At 37.7% G+C, this 17167-nt stretch overlaps 1 protein-coding gene across 2 annotated transcripts in view; it reads left to right on the forward strand.

Annotated features, from left to right (window-relative positions):
* Positions 1 to 16873, forward strand: part of gpm6ba (glycoprotein M6Ba) — a 34668-nt gene extending 17795 nt beyond the window's left edge. Inside the window, exons 2-7 of one of the 2 annotated variants that reach the window (XM_053615409.1) lie at positions 3730 to 3916; positions 7506 to 7662; positions 8772 to 8940; positions 9854 to 9927; positions 10472 to 10537; positions 11585 to 12464. In XM_053615409.1, the coding sequence (XP_053471384.1) occupies positions 3730 to 3916; positions 7506 to 7662; positions 8772 to 8940; positions 9854 to 9927; positions 10472 to 10537; positions 11585 to 11668 (737 nt within the window). In that variant the 3' untranslated portion in view covers positions 11669 to 12464. Of the gene's footprint in view, positions 1 to 3729; positions 3917 to 7505; positions 7663 to 8771; positions 8941 to 9853; positions 9928 to 10471; positions 10538 to 11584; positions 12465 to 13153 lie in introns of those variants that run through there. The other variant, XM_053615408.1, reaches the window with a different exon arrangement.
* The last annotated feature ends 294 nt before the right edge of the window (positions 16874 to 17167 follow it).

Below are 17167 nucleotides of genomic sequence, written 5' to 3' on the forward strand. Positions count from 1 at the left end.
AATTGCTAGCAAGCTATAATATATGTGGAGTGTCTTTAGCTAGATTACACAATATTGTCCTACCTCCTTCTGAGTACATGATTGATTGATTGATTGATTGATTGATTGATTGATTACGGTCCCTCTCTGACCAGCAATGCAAAATCATGTGGAATGTCTTTAGCTAGATTACACAATATTATCCTACCTCCTTCTGAGTACATGATTGATTGATTGATTGATTGATTGATTGATTGATTACGGTCCCTCTCTGACCAGCAATGCAAAATTAGTCTGCTGGGCAGCTCTTCTCTTCATTTTCAAAACTACCTGTGCCCCTCCCAGTCAAACGGCAGAAATCAAGCGTTGTGTTGCGAGGCAATAGTTGGGCGATACCAACTTGCACAACGTAGCGGGTGCTTTGAGTATTTTTGTCTGTTTTTTATTATGACAACCTCACAGTCGATTCGGAACACCAGTAATGTGGCAACATAAATTACTTCGACATGTGTTTCAGTTGATCATGGTATAAATATCAGGGGGTTATAATAGCTAGTTCTGATTATTAGGGGGTTACCTCCCCCACACCCCTCCTCGGAAACTACGCCTCTGGCTGTACAACTGAAAGACAACATCAGTGTACAAAATGACAGTTTCAGTAAAACAGCAAGTGCTGCAGAGTACAATAAGTACACAGGAGAATATAGGTAACTAGAGACTACACGCACGATCTGCACAGAACAACAGCATCAGGATAAATATGCAAAATTCCTTCATGTGTAGCCGTATATGAGAGTGTAAGCGCATATAAAAAGAGCATAATCTCTGTATAGATATTCTCGTGTGATAAATTAATGTTGTGCAAAAGATATTGTGAAATATAGTGCTTGATGCAAATACAGTGACCTTTTCTAATGACAGTTTTCTTAGCGTTTTTCTTCATACGACTGCAGTAAAGAAGGACAAAGAAGAAGCGCCCGTTTCCACACACCGCTCGCTTCACTGCGATTTGAAAGTGTTCGGGATGCCGATGGAAAAGGGTTTCCATGGAAACACTAAAGTGGAATGTGCAAGAGCATGTGATTTTAACACCCTCTTTTATTCTCAATCTGTGTGTATGCCTCTGTGTGTGTGTGTGTGTGTGTGTGTGTGTGTGTGTTTTTAGCAGAGCTATTTTTAACAGCTATTATATAAGATTTAAATGATCATGATATCTCCCCTCTCCATCTTATGTCTCCATCTTGTCCATATCATCATTCCTGAATCTCATCCAACAAGGCGAATCTCACTTCCATCATTTTTCCTAAAATGCTTCCATCCATTTTGTCCTTTTATGGCATCTACGATTTTTTTTTTTTAATGAAATCATCACACTGTACATATATAAATTATCTGTCAACGATTACGGTGATCACAGGTTAATGTGTCAGACTTTTAGGGCTCCTGCTGATTGCAGCAGTGCTGTTGGATGCGTTAAAGGGCAGTGCTGTGGAACAGATGGTTGTGTATATTCAGGGTGACTATACGGCTTGGAAATAAATTTGCATCACTAACCAGATGACTGGGTCAAAGGACTCTTTTAAGGTGAAACGTGGGTGAAAGGAGCTTTCAAGGACTTAACTTTAAATCTGTGTTTTGACCTGGATTATAGTTCTTGGCTTTGTTTGGTTGATTTGTCATGCCAAAGATTTATCTCTGTATCTGTATTGAAAGTTACTTTCTGTGCATACCTTCTCGCAATGTTAATGTGTTGTGACACAAGAAACACGATGGTTCTTTGTATGCACCCCCCCAGAAAGTGATTTTGACTCATGTGCTTTGCTCAGCAATGAATATAAACAGTTGCTTCATTTTCTTCTTCTGCAGAAATGACTAAAATTCAGAATGCTGTGTATCCTGTGAACATACCAAGCATACCTACAATCATGGGAAGCAAATTTATCAGGGATGCTTATAACAAATTCTTAAAGTGGTACAATTTCATAAACTACATAGAGGGTTTCAGATCATATGCAAAATCCCCCATTTGACAAAAAAAAAAATCTAGTGTCTTCCTGATGGGAAATGTTTTTTTACATGAATGGCATCCATTAAATGCATTACTGTCTGTAAGAATAAGCAAATCTCTGCTTTCTATATGTGACAAACATGTACGCTGACGTTCTGTTTCAGCACTAGAGTCGCACACTGAGCTGGTATAGGAGCTGCAGATACGAATAAATATCTGTCCCAAACTGCGTACCAGCACAACATAAATTACACTGCTGTAGGTTACCTGTTACCATAAAGTCTGTACTATTGTACCATATTGCAGGGTGTCCCAAAATTCTCCATATATATATATATATATATATATATATATATATATATATATATATATATATAAACTAAGTATGAAAAAAATTGGAAGACATTATGCTAAGAAGTCTTAATTTCCCCTATGTATGGAGACTTTTGGGACACCCTGTATTTAGTATGGGACATAGCCTTTAAATCTTTTTATACTGAGCATTTTATATTAAATGCAGGGAAGAAGACTGTTAGTGTGTCCCAAATGACATACTATACACTATATACTTATACTATGCGCTATACTCTCTGCCATCTAGCGTATGAATTTTAGAAGGGTAGTATGGTCTCAAATGGCACACTTTCAGTATTGTACTAACCGGAAGTACATGTTGTTTCCCGGTCGAGGGCAAATTACGTCAAACGCACGTAATGCAATGGTGCCAGCATTAGCGAAATAGCTAAACAGATAACAAAAATGTATTGGTAGATTTTACTGTTTATGTTAATGTTTCCTTTTATGCCCAATAAGACCTCAGTATTCGTGAGACGTAGGTGTAATCATCTCTGCTTGCACAATTTTAAATCAACTTAGTAAGTAGTGGTTATACTACTTTTTTTTTCATTCAGCATCTGAGCCTGATATAGCCCCTCCCCATGTGCTACGTAAGGAAAGCTGCGACCGTTGAGTGCATGACGTGTCCATCATTCCACACTTTGTTTTTTCAGTTGAACGAGTGCATCATCCGGGAACTGAAAGTGCACGTTGTTTTTTGGGGGGTTTTCAGTGTGAACACACTAATCACACAGTGAACATCCCAGTGTCTCCATTCGTTATGCAAAGATATAAAGACATGGTTCTTCAGACAAGATCTAGGATAATACTTCTGTTTATTTCTCTGCACTGGCATCTATTGTTAAAACCTCATTCGGTTGAAATTATTCTTTCACTACCACTTAGACCACTCTAGTACTTTTAGTAGCCGGTATTAATCTTTTGTCATTTTCCAAGTGCTTTTTACTGTTGCATACTCAGCTGTTAAGCTGAATAAGACCACCTGCCAAATTACTGTAACCAATTCGTCAAGATGTCTCACTGTAAAATATCAGCTTTCATGGAAACTTACATTTTCAGCGTTTAACTGTCTGGGGGGAGGGGTGGGGGGGGATCAACACACATCCACTTTACGAAAGTTAACCAAAGAAGACATATTTGATCCCCATGCTTTCCTCCTTTTTTAGACTTGCATTAGAGCTGTGTGTGAAGTGTGTGATGCTTTTAGCATGCAGTGGATACTATGAATAATAATAATTAACCTCATTTATCCCCACACAATAACCCCAGAGCCAGAAAATCATTAACTTGGTTAACGTGTGGTGAGTAAAGTCATGCGGACTGCTGTTATGTCTCACTAATCTAACGTTGCAATATCACTTTCTCGTCTTTCCGTCTGACTGCAGGTTGCTTGGACTGCTGCATTAAATGTCTGGGTGGTGTGCCGTACGCCTCACTGGTGGCCACCATCCTGTGCTTCGCAGGCGTGGCTCTGTTCTGCGGCTGCGGACACGTGGCACTGACGAGCACCATGACAATGCTGGAGAACCACTTCTCCCACATCACAGCCGAGCATGCCACCCTCGGTGACGTGTGAGTGTGTGTCGGGGTGGGGAGATAGGGAGAAATGTGCATGCAGATTATGACGGTTTATATATACAGTGCCCTCCACTAATATTGGCACCCTTGATAAATATGAGCAAAGAAGGCTGTGAAAAATTGTCTTTATTATTTAACCTTTTGATCTTTTGTTCAAATCATTCACAAAAATGCTATGCTCTCATGGATATCAAACACAACACAGGTTTATCCAAAAAATCTTTGTTAAATGTAGGCGTATATATATATATATATATATATATATATATATATATATATATATATATATATATACAGTGTACATTTCACATTTTAATCATTTGCACGTTTAAATTGGTGGTATGGTGCATATGTATGGCAAACAAAGAAAGAGGGTAGGAGGGGGGAAGGACAGACATAGAGATGTAGAGAAGCACAGGAAATAGGAATGTATTTTAGGTAGCATTATGTATCACCATCTGCTGCAGCCTTGTATATTGTGTCTGAATACGTGTGACCAAAATGCATGTGAACATGCCAATGCTGATTTTTCAGTTCAGAACAGAATGAATAGATTTTTGTTTTTGAACTGCAGGCTAAAGACACAGGGTTCAGACTGCAAATATCCTAAATTCTAAAATCTTAATCATGGAATTTTTTTTTTTTTTTTTGCATGTCACAATTATTGGCACCCCTGCATTTTAGTAGTTTGTGCAGCCTTCCTTTGCATAACCAACATAACAGCACTGAGTCTCTTATCATGCTTGATGAGATTGGAGAATACAGAACAATGAATCTGAGATTAATCCCTAGTAGAGTATCTATCAAAATCCTGCAGGATCTATCGTTTCTACATTGTCTCTATAGACCTCTTCAGCTCACCCCACAGATTTTCAAGGGGCTTTAGGTCGGGACGGGGATGGCCATGTCAGAAGCTTCATTCTGTGTCCATAGAAGCATTTTTGTGTGGATTTAGTTAGTCCAACCATGACCCAGTTGTTCTGTATTCTCTAAACTTCCCAATGTTGATGAATGACTAGGATTTCTGTGTCACCTCATATTTGCACCCCAGTGAAACAGGAAGTCATGGATGACTGCTTAAGTGTTTCTAAAAGTTCACCTGAGTGAACTTTAAACAAATAATTAAATAAATAGAATAATTAAACTTTTTTTGTTTTACCCAGGTTTGCCCAGGGTGCCAATAATTCTGGAGTTGACTATATAACACAGATTATATAATTCACAGCTTGCATGTTAAAATCTACTTTTGTACCTACAGTATTGATGTTTGTTGCTTGATAAATAATTTTTTGTGTATGTGCTAAATTTATATATATACAGTATCTCACAAAAGTGAGTACACCCCTCATATTTTTGAGGGGTGTACTCTCACTTAGGGTTAGCAATATGGCAATATATATATATATATATATATATATATATATATATATATATATATATATATATATACAGTATCTCACAAAAGTGAGTACACCCCTCACGTTTTTGTAAATATTTGATTATATCTTTTAATGTGACAACACTGAAGAAATGACACTTTGCTACAATGTAAAGTAGTGAGTGTACAGCTTGTGTAACAGTGTAAATTTGCTGTCCCCTCAAAATAACTCAACACACAGCCATTAATGTCTAAACCGCTGGCAACAAAAGTGAGTACACCCCTAAGTGAAAATGTCCAAATTGGGCCCAGTGTGTCAATATTTTGTGTGTCCACCATTATTTTCCAGCACTGCCTTAACCCTCTTGGGCATGGAGTTCACCAGAGCTTCACAGGTAGCCAGTGGAGACCTCTTCCACTCCTCCATGACAACATCACGGCGCTGGTGGATGTTAGAGACCTTGTGCTCCTCCACCTTCCGTTTGAGGATGCCCCACAGATGCTCAATAGGGTTTAGGTCTGGAGACATGCTTGGCCAGTCCATCACCTTCACCCTCAGCTTCTTTAGCAAGGCAGTGGTCGTCTTGGAGGTGTGTTTGGGGTTGTTATCATGCTGGAATACATGCTGGGATCATGCTCTGCTTCAGTATGTCACAGTACATGTTGGCATTCATGGTTCCCTCACTCATGCAGCCCCAGACCATGACACTCCCACCACCATGCTTGACTGTAGGCAAGACACACTTGTCTTTGTACTCCTCACCTGGTTGCCGCCACACACGCTTGACACCATCTGAACCAAATAAGTTTATCTTGGTCTCATCAGACCACAGGACATGGTTCCAGTAATCCATGTCCTTAGTCTGCTTGTCTTCAGCAAACTGTTTGCGGGCTTTCTTGTGCAATCATCCTTAGAAGAGGCTTCCTTCTGGGACGACAGACATGCAGACCAATTTGATGCAGTGTGCGGCGTATGGTCTGAGCACTGACAGGCTGACCCCCACCCCTTCAACCTCTGCAGCAATGCTGGCAGCACTCATGTGTCTATTTCCCAAAGACACCCTCTGGATATGACACTGAGCACGTGCACTCAACTTCTTTGGTCGACCATGGCGAAGCCTGTTTGGAGTGGAACCTGTCCTGTTAAACCTCTGTATGGTCTTGGCCACCATGCTGCAGCTCAGTGTCAGGGTCTTGGCAATCTTCTTATAGCCTAGGCCATCTTTATGTAGAGCAACAATTATTTTTTTCATATCCTCAGAGAGTTCTTTACCATGAGGTACCATGTTGAATTTCCAGTGACCAGTATGAGGGAGTGTGAGAGCGATGACACCAAATTTAACACACCTGCTCCCCATTCACACCTGAGACCTTGTAACACTAACAAGTCACATGACACCGGGGAGGGAAAATGGCTAATTGGGCCCAATTTGGACATTTTCACTTAGGGGTGTACTCACTTTTGTTGCCAGCGGTTTAGACATTAATGGCTGTGTGTTGAGTTATTTTGAGGGGACTGCAAATTTACACTGTTATACAAGCTGTACACTCACTACTTTACATTGTAGCAAAGTGTCATTTCTTCAGTGTTGTCACATGAAAAGATATAATCAAATATTTACAAAAACGTGAGGGGTGTACTCACTTTTGTGAGATACTGTATATATATATATATATATATATATATATATATATATATATATATATATATATATATATATATATTGCCATATTGCTAACCCTAAGTGAGAGTAATACATAAATCATAGCACTGTTTGAATCAGTTGCAGTTATGATCCATTAGGAGGCAATGATTAACATATTAGGAGCACATTAGTGTTAATGTTTGTTAATATAGCGTCTCAATGTTGTTGTTTTTTAAATGAACAAATGGTGTGTGAATGAGATGTGTTTTCATTTCATATTTCATATTTCTAAACAAGCTGAAATAATACATTTGACTCGGATTTTAAAAATACGTTGTTGAATAGTAAGTTATGGATTTAAGTAAAGTAAAATAGAGTAAAATAATGAAAAAAATGGATAAGTTGATGCAATATTTTGGACATAATAGTGTAGTACTACATAATAGTAATAGTATATAAAATTCCGGACAAACCTGTGTAATTTCTGCACTACCAATAATGTGACTTATTTTATTTTTTAGGTAAAGGCCTATTTTCTCTTTCTGTGTTTTCTATCCAGTGTTCAGATTCTGCAGTACATCATCTATGGCATTGCCTCTTTCTTCTTCCTTTACGGCATCATCCTGCTGGCTGAGGGCTTTTACACAACCAGCGCGGTCAAAGAGATGCACAGCGAGTTCAAGACCACTGTGTGTGGCCGCTGCATCAGTGCCATGGTGAGAGTTGAGCACACAAATACTCGCACACACACACACACACACACACACACACACACACACACACACACACAAATACATCCTACAACTTGTGCAAATACAGGCCAAGGCCAATCCTGCAGGACTGCTATAGTACTATTTGTGCTATACAGTCTAATTGTCCTATAGTATAATATAAATTAAAGCCTTGTAGGTGTGTGTGTGTGTGTGTGTGTGTGTGTGTTTGCATGTGCAGTAGCTCTAATCCCCATGGATAAGGCTTAACTAGGTCACCATATTATTGTGTGATTGAGCATTAACCCCTATGTTCTGGTTATGTCAAAACGACCTAGTTCATGTTTTAATAAAGGATTGCAACATAAAAATTATTTTGAGACTTATACTTTCACCCGTGAACATCTGACAAGTTATATAGCAGAGGTGAAACAAAAGTGTTAAAAATGATTCCATGTCATGTTCTCTCTATCTCTTATGTGCACCAAAAGAATCCTTAATCCTTACAACATGTGAGGGAAGGTATGCGTCTATTTCAATAACTATTGATCATTTTACTAATATTTAAGGTAAAGAGATGATGTACTGGCAATTTAAAGATCACCTTTACAATTTAATTGCTATAAATGGAAATAGATGTGTACAGGACATGAGGTAAGATGGAAAAATAGGACTCTAGCAGTGCAAGTTTATAATTGGTTCTGCACACATAAAGACAATTTTCACTGCCTTCTTTGCTCATATATACCAAGGGTGCCAATATTAGTGGAGGGCACTGTATTCTCAAGAATTTCCCTTGTAAGTTCACATGGACTTCAGGCTTGGTTTTTGTAAAAAAAAGAAAAAAATATTTTGCTCCTGGTAAGTGAAAGAATAGTTTACGGATACTTTATTTGTATGACTTAGGGATTTAGCAGAATCGCCCAAATAGTGTACATCACATATGAATTTAATTAATTAAGAAAAAATATTAGCTTGTACATGTTTTTGCTGTTCATACAGATACAGATAGTGTCATTGTGTTACATCCATAATATAACACTAATCACACTAATATATGGTTTTATTGTGTGTATTAGAATTACAAATTCACTGTTTTTCTCATTTTCCCACAGTTTGTGTTCCTGACCTACATCTTGGGCTTGGCTTGGCTGGGCATCTTTGGTTTCTCTGCTGTGCCAGTCTTCGTCTTTTACAACATGTGGACCACATGCGCCGCCATGAAGTCTCCCATCGCCAACCTCACCTCTATTGACAACATCTGTGTGGATGTGAGGCAGTACGGTGAGTAATAAGGGGGTGAAACAGAATACAGCCTTGGTGCTTTGTACAATCTAATTTACATTGATCAGCCATAAAGCCCTTGGCTTGTTGCCTCTTAGAGAGAGTAAAAACAGGTGCAATAAGGGTTTATCTCCGTTCCCTAAGGGACAGTTGGCGTAAATGTGCCCTCAGGAATTCAAAATGGGATGCTAAATATTATTGTGCACGTTTTAATGTAAAGTACCGACAGTTTAAAAAAAAAGAAATATGTGGTCAGTCAGATTTAAGAAAAAAACTAATTACGTATAGTTTACATTAAAAAAATTAAGTTTCTCATCAAAACATTATTTAATTGCCTATACAAACTTAATTTAAACAAGTTTCTAATTAGTAGATTGAATTATGTGTGAGCCTGATCAGTTCACGTTGAATTAACGTAAACCAATTAGATTATGAAAACTTTGAGGGATGTTGCATTGACGGAAACTATAACTATAGTATTAAATTAACGTGATTAAATATGCATGGTAGAATAGTGTGATGGTAATGTGGCTGCTGCTGAATACCAGTGACCTGGGTTTGATCTTCAGTTTGGGTCAGTGACCTGGGTTTGATCTTCAGTTTGGGTCAGTGACCTGGGTTTGATCTTCATATCTTTGGCTTATATTCTCTAATGACCATGTGGAGTTTGATTTTCTTCAGGGCTTTGAAAATAAATGATCAAATCATGTTGGATATACAGTACGAAATCAAACTGTGTTAATGTAACTCGGTTCAATCACGTGGAACCAATGTACACATTGTTGCTTTTCTGTTTGTCTGTAAATCATGAAATGTGATGACATAAATGCAGTGCTGAAGTATATTTTCCAACAAGACAGGGTCGGAAGTTTTTCATCCAACCTGAACGTGTGGTGTTCTGTTGTATTGTCAGGAGTCATTCCCTGGAACGCAGATCCTGGGAAAGCTTGTGGGCAAACCTTGGCTGACATTTGCAACACCAGTGAGGTAAAGTTCTACCCATTATTCCAAATGTTCGTGTGAGAAGGACCCATTTAAATTTTGAAAGGGGAACAATAGATTTACATTTTATTGTATTATCTAAAGTGACCTAGAGAATTGCCTTATACCAAAAACGAAATTTCATATGTTTGGCTTATAATCTGTATAGATCATGTTCATATCACAGAAATAACAGCATGTTAAGATGTTTTAGACTTGCCAAGGGAAAGTAAACATTTTTAGCTCGTTAACATAACTGAGAAGAGGGAAAGCTGTAATGGATATAAAATCTAAACATTTTTAGTAACATATCAAAAGAGATGCCCTTGGTCAATGGGACTTCCATTACTAAGTAATTGATATAAATTCTGTGTTAAAAGTGTTGTTTTACAGTTTAATTGCTGAAAAAATGTCATATTTAAAGCATTAGACAAAATATGTTAAACAAATGTTTTAAACATTATTCGTCTTCTGTGAATAAACAAACTCTGTTAGTGAATTGTTCAGCGTGATATGGCTCTGACATGTCTTTCCTTTCCTTCCATTACAGTTTTATTTGTCCTACCATCTCTACATTGTTGCATGTGCCGGAGCTGGAGCCACTGTGATTGCACTGGTAAGATTTTTTTTTTTAATCATTTCAAACCATATTATTTTTCTACATATTCAACAAACGACATGCATTTACATCTTACCATAACATTATTGTGATTTTTGCATTTTCTGACGCACTTGGGCCTCCGGAAAAAAAACAAGTTAAGGCTGTTGTCATGGTGATTCATGATTTTGTTAATTATAGCTATGAACATCTAAACCCTCATGTTTTGTTTGCCACTTACCCATGAACGCTAGAAATATCTTCAGATACTCCGACCACTCCCACCCACTTCTACAGATACTCTGACCACTCCTACCCACTTCTACAGATACTCTGACCACTCCTACCCACTTATTCAGAAACTCTGATCACGCCCACCCACTTATTCAGAAACTCTGATCACGCCCACCCACTTCTACAGATACTCCGACCACTCCCACCCACTTATTCAGATACTCTGACCACTCCCACCCACTTATTCAGAAACACTGATCACGCCCACCCACTTATTCAGATACTCTGACCACTCCCACCCACTTCTACACACACTCCGACCACTCCCACCCACTTATTCAGATACTCTGACCACTCCCCCCCACTTCTACACAAACTCTGACCTCCCCCACCCACTTCTTCAGATACTCTGACCACTCCCACCCACTTCTACAGATACTCTGACCACTCCCACCCACTTCTACAGATACTCTGACCACTCCCACGCACTTCTACAGATACTCTGACCACTCTTACCCACTTATACACACACTCCGACCACTCCTACCCACTTATTCAGATACTCTGACCACTCTCACACAATTCTACATATATTCAGACCACTCCCACCCACTTCTACAGATACTCTGACCACGCCCACCCACTTCTGCAGATACTCTGACCACTCCCACCCACTTCTACAGATACTCCAATCAATTTTAGCCAAACATAAATTGAGGGTTAATGATGTAATGCCAAAGGATCATTGTCTAATGCGCAGTGTGCTTGTGCAAATGTGACTCCCATCACATCACCCACTTGCTCTATTCTCCTCTGCTCTCTTCCTCCTAGCTCATCTACATGATGGCCACCACGTATAACTATGCCGTGCTGAAGTTTAAGAGCCACGACCACAGCCACACCACTAAGTTCTAAGATCTTGCGCTTTTGAAAGGGAAAGCACAAAGTATAGACAATGTTTTGACAAAAAGAAGAGGTAGAAGTGGGTTGAGAGATGTAGAAAGGAAGATAGAGCAAAGAAAGTGTATTACTGACACCACGGACCATGCTGTAGCTTACTGAGGATTATATTGATCATCACAAACATGTAGTGCAGTGAATTGTGTCTTGTTGTAATCAAAAGATTTGGTTTGGTTTCTAGAGAATGTTCACTGAATTCATCCACGTCAATGACAAGTTGGTCTTAAAACCAGTGACGGCCATAAGACCCGTCATATTAACGTTAACCCAAGTCCACTAGAAACATCTCCAGTACGTGTGTGCTATAGAATCTAATGAGTAAGTAGTCTCAGGCCCAGGATCAGTATTAAGGGACTTGTTCTGTCCATTACTTTGTACTATAAATGCCCTGAGGCACCAGCAGTCAAAGCCAAGGTAGTTCAAGTACTACAACCTGAGGGAGTTTATTTAGTGGATTAGTGCTGTGAATGAAAGGTCAATAGAAGCATTTGGTGAAATGTTTGATCCCAATTCAACTTTGACATTCACTCCTCATCAATTGTTCCTGTGAAGGGCATGAATTGTACTTTTACAGATCCTGAGAGTTTTTAAGCTTTGCGTTGTGCAGTGTTTCTTGTGGATTTTACTGACTTTTGGCCATGTTTGGACTTTTTATTCACTGTCAAGTTCAGATATAGAATTGCTTCAGGACCAGTAGAGGCTCTTTTCTAAGTCTTAATTGGAAATAAACATTTAATATGCAGAACAAGAACTTCTCTGTCTTTTTATTTAGTGGAACAGCTTTAGGTGTAGGTGACTGCTGCTAGCTAACAGAACGTTATTACAAAGTTCAGTAAGTATTCGCCAGGTTCTAAGTAGGTTAGACTGTAATATTTTAGAAATAACAATCTTGCAATGTTCTAAAAACATCTGCTGTAATACTAGTTTACTTCACATTGTTATTAGAATGTTGCTCACCCAGTGTTTCCAGTTAGACAAAAAAAATAACATTACTGATATGTCAGTGTTAATATCTCTACAGTAAAAAATGTTGCAGTTTACAAACTTTATATAGAAATGTCCTCTGCAGATTGAATGTTTTTTGAACCAGAAGTTCCTAGAACAGTTCAGAAAATGTTCCGCTAACCTAAACTTGTTAGCTGGTTTAGCGCTAAGCAGCGTCCTAGCTTAGCTTGACCTGTTCACTAACACATCTCATCCTAAGTTAACACCATAGCCATGCTTCATTTTACTGCACACTTACATCAATTAAAATGTTATATACATTTTGTGTCATTGAAATTGTCGTATAGATGCTAACCGAATTTTAGCCTAACTCTTAGCACTAGCTTTAGCTGACTAACCCACTCACTGCTAATACCCCACTCCCCCTTCCCTTTCTCTTCCACCCTTTTTCTTTTTCTTCCCGTTCTTCCTCGTCCTTGGTCCTCTCTCTTGCAGGTGCACTACCTGATGATTTTGTCAGCGAACTGGGCGTATCTGAAGGGCGCGTGCCAGCAAACTCATGCCTACCAAGACATCAAGACCAAGGACGACGGCGAGCTGCAGGATGTGCAGTCACGCTCCAAGGAGGGCCTCAACTCATACTCGTAAATGGGGCAGACAACAACTTAATTCCACAACTAAACACACACACACACAGACACACACACACACACACACACACATTCAAAACAGAGCTAACTAACATGGCCTAGTAGTGTGCTACAGCAACAGTGTGTTATAGAGCAGTTACAACCATGATACGGCATCAGTTATCGATTTTACATGACGGTCATAAGACGTGTTTTACTCCATGTTGGTAAGATGCTCTGGAAATGCATGCATGATATTCAGAATTGTCATTATTTGTGTGCTTTTTGTTAATGACTAATGGCTAAAACAGAAAGTTAAAATTCCAGGTTACGACTGTTGACACTGTTGACGTAACACACACAACCTCACAGCACTTACTGTCTGCACTAACATGCTACAGACATTTTGCAGGAACTGAGTGAACGTGTATGAATGTTGTTGTTTTTTAATACTTAATAACGTATGCCTGGTTTAATATGAAACTTCTCTGATCTCGTTCTCTCTCACTCTTGGTTGATGGTTTCCTAAACAGCTTTTTTTTTTTTTACTACTACTAACATATTTTTTGTGTTCTTTTTTCTTTTTTATACTGGTACTTGATACCATGGATATAAAAATGGTAGATGCCACATTAACTATTGCTGTTGGACATAGGAGAAAGCTTGTTGAAAGGTCCAGATGTACTCACATGCAGTGTAAAATAAATTAAGTGAAACTGCCAGCAAATCAGTGGTACATGTTGTTGTAGGTTGGACAGACATTATCATAAGCCAAAAATAAGGCTAGTTATATGATCTAATAATAATTATAATTCAAGATTTCAAGTCATTTATTTGTTAATTGACAACAGAAATATCAGCGATAAGATATTTTAAATTAAAGTAAATTAGTAATACATTAAAGCACATTTCATGTACAATAATGAAAAAAATAAAACACCTACGAAAGAATATCTGAAGACTGTTCAAAGTGTTAGTCTCATTTCAACCTTGATCTGGACTATAAATATATCTTTTTTCAGTCCGTACAGGATTTCGCTGTTTGTTTTGTGATTGTTGCGACCAAAATGCTTGCTTTCGCTGCTGCTTTTTTCAAAATTTGCGATGCAATTTTGAAAGTTTTTTCGGAAACCTACTTGAATCGGCGAAATTGCAATTGCACAAAATTGTCTTTCACAGTGATGTTTGTTGGTAAATGAGACCTTTTAGCTGTACTCACGTTCAACGCACGTGATTTGAAGAGGGCTTCGGCTGAATGGGCGTCGTGATGACGTCACATGACGCGTCTTGGCCCGAATCTGTGAAAAATCTGTGGTAATTTTGAAAAATTGCAAGCTCCTCCGAATATTGCAGAGTTTGGTTGATTTTGCGTTCATTTCTGCAAAATCCTGGAATGACTGGGGTTTTTTTTGGTCCACATCAACTTTAATGTCTTGTATATGATAGAAAAAGCTGCATTTTCTTAGATAGAACAAGATCAGGGTAAAATAATTACTTGCGCAAATGACGACAATTTTTATTTTGTTTTTAAGATTTTTTTCCATAAGACCACTGTTTTACACAGCTTCTTTCTCTGAATTGTACAACAAACAAACAAAATAACAGTCATGTGATGCCCAAAACCATGGACTAAACCTGAAAAGATTGAAAGTGATAGCACTGCTTTTAAGTCTAGCTCAGCTTTTAGCATGAGGCATTTAGCGTATTTATATCTGTGCTTTATATGTTGCACTATTCTGAAATCCTTGTATATTTATTCACTCTTTAAGAATTTCTCTATCAAGGGAAACATGTGATTCCTGGAAAAATGAAATTATTACTAAATGTAACCCAAGTATCAATTATCAATAACAAAAGAAAGCAGCAACCAAGATTACATTTACATGCACATCAAATCCCGTTTAAGGTTTATATTCGGGTTGCAGCCATATTTTGAATACGATGTTTATATGCGTACAGGCAGGGGAATATTCCTGTATATGTGGTTGTTGTAAGTATACCGATCTACACATGCGCCTTTCCTTTCCCGCCGGGAGATTCCGCCTTTGCTACCCACAATCCTTTGCGGACTGAGCATGCGCATATATCTCCTTTCAGTGGATTTTCTGAATAAGGTGTTTACATGCAACAAATTTCCGATTAAAACGGGCATATTCCAGGAGTGGGAATCAGAATATCACCTTAATCTGATTCGGGAAATCGGATTGCGGCGTTTACATAACTCGATACTAATTAGAATATCGCCAAGTACCAATTAATATCAAAATATTGATGTGCATATAAACGTAGTCGGTGATGCTGAAAACAATTCTAAAGTACAGACAATTAGAATTAAATATTGGAATCAATGAATTATGAATATTAATAATAACCTAAGATTAATAAAGAGGGGAAGTGTATGAATTGAAATATGAATCTTTAAAAAATAAAAGATAAGTAATATAAAAAAAATCAGCAGTAAGAGGAAAATATTATTCAATAAAATCAACTAAAAATAAATAAAAAATAAGATCAACAATAGATTGAAAAATGCTAACATAATCAAACAGATCATATAAAACACTGCATGTGAAAATTTAAAAAAAAAAAAAAAAAAAAACTCCAGGTGGTTGTTTTTTCTTCACATTCTCCACAACTGTAAATGTTCATCCAGGAGAGAAGATCACATTCCCCTGCAACAAGCAGCACAGAAATTATTAAATATAAAAAAAAAAATTAAAAATCATGTGACATTTCTGGTAGAGAATGAGACCAACATGTGTAAAATGTCTCATAGTGATAGTGAAAATAATTTTTAAAAAAATTGAAAAAAGTATTTCACTTGCTGGACCTCCCGCCGTTTCCCATGAGAATATTTCACTTTTATAAATATGCTTTTGGTGTTATTTTGCTCTCTTCGTGTGGAAATTTTCATGGCTTGATATTTACCAAGTTTTGTGATTCGATCAGTGATTCCTTTTATTATGTGCATATAAACGTCATCCCTAAAAACTGCCATGTACAAGTACAGAATTTTCCATGATTTTATGGTATTTTATAATTGAGCTTTGCTTTCACAGCGTTTATATACATATATATATATAGTAGTGTAAATCTTTTTATCGCCGGTTTCAATTTTCTCTCTTACAACACAACTCTTCTTTCAGACATCTTTTATGAAAGCATGTTAGTGTTGTCCTCTCATACAGTGCTGAATATGAAACTTTCTTGCTGTATGTTCTGTTTCGTTTAAAGGGGACATGACTGCAGGGATGTGCCCACAAGTACATTTTTTTTCTTTTTTTGTATAAAAAGATGTGTGCCTGGATGTTTTATCGTTCCCTCGTTATTGCATGACGGAAAGACGATAGTCCTCTTTTTTGCTTTCACTCTGTAGGTGATGTGTAGTCCACTGTTCTGATGAATTATGATAGGCGGTGTTTCCCTTCTTCTTCCCTGTCGTCCCCTGAAAATAATTAGCCATTGTACGTTGATGGGATTGTAGTCTTAGATGTTTCATAGTCCCATTTGATTTGAAAAGTTTTATGAATCCTGTAAAGTGATTTTTGTAACCTTCTCTAGTAAAAACGATATTTTCTATGATCAACACATGCTGCCTTTGGTCTTTATTCAGCAAAGCCACTTTGGGAAAGTTGTTTAATCGTTACATCATAATGCATAAATTGTATTTATTACGTTATACTTTTAAACATTTTAGCTCCTTAAACATTTATTTAATGCTTATTGATTATGGATCATCTCCAGATATGAGCTAATGAGCTACAAAATTGCGGTCGTAATTTTACATACGCCTTGCAGAATCTGAAAAAAATGTAAAGATTTTTTTTAAATAAGAGGGATGAGAAAAATTACTTGTTTGTTTATTTAGTGCTGTCCTGAA

Source organism: Ictalurus furcatus, chromosome 26, assembly GCF_023375685.1.
Source record: "Ictalurus furcatus strain D&B chromosome 26, Billie_1.0, whole genome shotgun sequence".
Classification (NCBI taxonomy): domain Eukaryota; kingdom Metazoa; phylum Chordata; class Actinopteri; order Siluriformes; family Ictaluridae; genus Ictalurus; species Ictalurus furcatus.